Genomic DNA, 2,658 nt, shown 5'->3' on the forward strand with positions numbered 1-2,658 from the left:
AGTCTCTGAGACAAGGCCTTTAATGAGATCAATGGTGCTGCACTCTCTCTCCAACACTTTCAGGAGGGTAACCCTGCATCACCCTCACTCCCAGCCACAATGCTAGGGTGGTGTCAGAAAACCAGTGGCACCTACATATGCACTGCCTGCCCATCCATGAAGCTACCCTAATGTGGCCCAAAAACTCAGCAGGATCAGTAGATGTTGTAAATATCACCTACACTGTCAGAACTATCAGCACCTTCCCCACAATCAAAGCCAACTAGGATTCACGAGTTGCCCCAAGACATAATTTGGTATTTATGCAGTTTCGAATAGAGAGGAAAAAAGTTCTTTTTCAGAAGATTAGGTTTACGTGCTTCCTTAAGACAATTCAAAACAGTAAAACCTGGCAGGAATGCAACAGAAGGGAAACGAGATGTGTGTGATTGACGGAATTGAGTAGAACAAATTAAGGATTGGGACTTCAAGGCAGATGTCAACATTTGGAAAATGAAATGTAATACAATTGATGGAGTTATTTAAAATGTTTAATTTACAGAGCACCATTGACAGGATTTAAAAAAAAAACAACCGTGACTTTTCTCTCTGTTATACAGAAGAGTCGATATACTGTTATACGCCCAACAATTTCACCCGTGACCAGGCGTTATACGCCAGAGGATACTGCTGGACCGAGCTGAGAGATGCTGTGCCGGGTGTGGAGCCGAGTCAGCGGCCATCCCTGTTTGAGCACAAGTTCCTCCCATACGCGCTGCTCGCCTTCGCCGGTATCATGTATATCCCAGCCCTGGGCTGGGAGTTCCTGGCCTCCACCAGACTGACCTCGGAGCTCAACTTCCTGCTTCAGGAGATAGACAACTGCTACCACCGCGCCGCGGAGGGGAGGGCTCCCAAAATCGAGAAGCAGATCCAATCGAAAGGGGCGGGCATCACGGAGAAGGAGAAAAGGGAGATCATTGAGAACGCGGAGAAGGAGAAAAGCCCGGAGCAGAACCTGTTCGAGAAATACCTGGAGCGGCGAGGCCAGAGTAACTTCTTGGCCAGGCTCTACCTGTCGCGGCAGCTGTCGGTGGTGTTCCTCAGTATCATCCCAATCAGTTACCTGTGCACGTACTACGCCAACCAGAAACAGAACGAATTCACTTGCCCTTTGGGAGAGCCCCCTGACCTGTCCAGCAGTGAGGCACTCCATGTCCATGTCAATTGCAAGCTGCCTTCGGTGCAAATGCAGCGCATCATCGCCATCGTGGACATTGTGCTGCTGTGCTTCATCAACCTGATCATTCTGATCAACCTCATCCACCTTTTCATCGTCAGGAAGTCCAACTTCATCTTCGACAAGCTTCACAAGGTCGGCATCAAGACAAAGAAGCAGTGGCAGAAGTCGCAATTCTGCGACATCAACATCCTCGCCCTGTTCTGCAACGAAAACCGCGACCACATCAAGTCGCTGAACCGTTTGGACTTCATCACCAACGAGAGTGACCTGATGTACGACAACGTGGTGCGCCAGCTGCTGGCCGCTCTGGCCCAATCCAACCACGATGTCACTCCCACCATGCGCGATGCCGGCATCCAAACCATTGACCCCAGTGTGGACCCCGCAGACATCGACAGCAACGAGCAGCTCATCATAAAGAGGCCCCGGAAGAAAATGAAATGGATCCCAACCACCAACCCACTGCACCAGCCTTTCAGAGAGCCCTCCAGTGCCTTCAAGTTGGAAAACAACAAGGGGGAGAAACCCAAACCCGCAAGGCGAAAAACAGCGACGGACGGTCTCGCCGCTCCTCTCCTGGACTCGACTTCGAAATATTTTCAAGATTCATCTTCCAGTAAAAGCGAAGGGAACACAACTATTAATAGTGAGAAAAAGCACAGTCGGCACTTGTCTTTGGATGTTCATCCGTGCATTGTGACCAGCAAAAAGACCAGGCCACATCAGGAAACTTGCACTTCGAAGAGTCAGGATGGGAACTTCTTACACTCAGAGGAGAACATGTTGACACATGTACCATCTCCTATCAAAGGTGAAGTGTGAATTTACTGAAAATTCATTAATCAAATCGTCTTAAAGGAATGGATAAGCGGAGATAATGTTTATTTTAAATGCAGTTGCAGTTTCTGCAGACTGACATTATGCATATTTGAACTATATTATTTTATACGCCATAAGTCGCTAGGTCCGTTTTGAGTAAGGTTTTAATTAAGAGGTTTGCAGTCAGAGAACAGGCCACAAAATATACTCTGCAGGTAGTTGTGGCAAAAGATATTTTTGGCGGCGGAATTTAAAGGGAATAATGAGATCAAACTGACCCACTTGGATGAACAATGTCTGCATTAGCAATTGCAGAGATAAAAAAATGACATAGATTCCAAACTTGCACTAATAGAGATTCCCATTCATTCTTGAAGTAATACAATTATTTGAAAAATATTTTTTCTTGTTGCACATTGAACCCAATGGCATTCTACATTTAAGGGTTAGTTTGGAGTCGATAGTTAACAAATATAAAACTGTTAGTTGTACAGAATTGAATTTTATCAAAAAAAACGTGCTATCAAAGCTCTGTGTCTTGCATCATCAAGATTAATTTAACATTATCTGTCAGGCTCACATTGTGGCTCATTTGTGCTGTTTGGAAGCTATATAAA

At 45.9% G+C, this 2,658-nt stretch overlaps 1 protein-coding gene across 1 annotated transcript; it reads left to right on the forward strand.

Annotated features, from left to right (window-relative positions):
• Positions 1 to 599: 599 nt before the first annotated feature.
• LOC125482557 (pannexin-2-like) lies at positions 600 to 2,044 on the forward strand (the record flags this gene model as incomplete). Its single annotated transcript, XM_048594656.1, has 1 exon — positions 600 to 2,044. A coding segment is annotated over one exon (1,445 nt), but the record flags the coding sequence as incomplete, so codon positions are not given.
• Between the last annotated feature and the right edge of the window lie 614 nt (positions 2,045 to 2,658).

The sequence above is a fragment of the Rhincodon typus genome, unplaced genomic scaffold (assembly GCF_021869965.1).
Source record: "Rhincodon typus isolate 14 unplaced genomic scaffold, sRhiTyp1.1 hic_rhity00012358, whole genome shotgun sequence".
Classification (NCBI taxonomy): Eukaryota; Metazoa; Chordata; class Chondrichthyes; order Orectolobiformes; family Rhincodontidae; genus Rhincodon; species Rhincodon typus.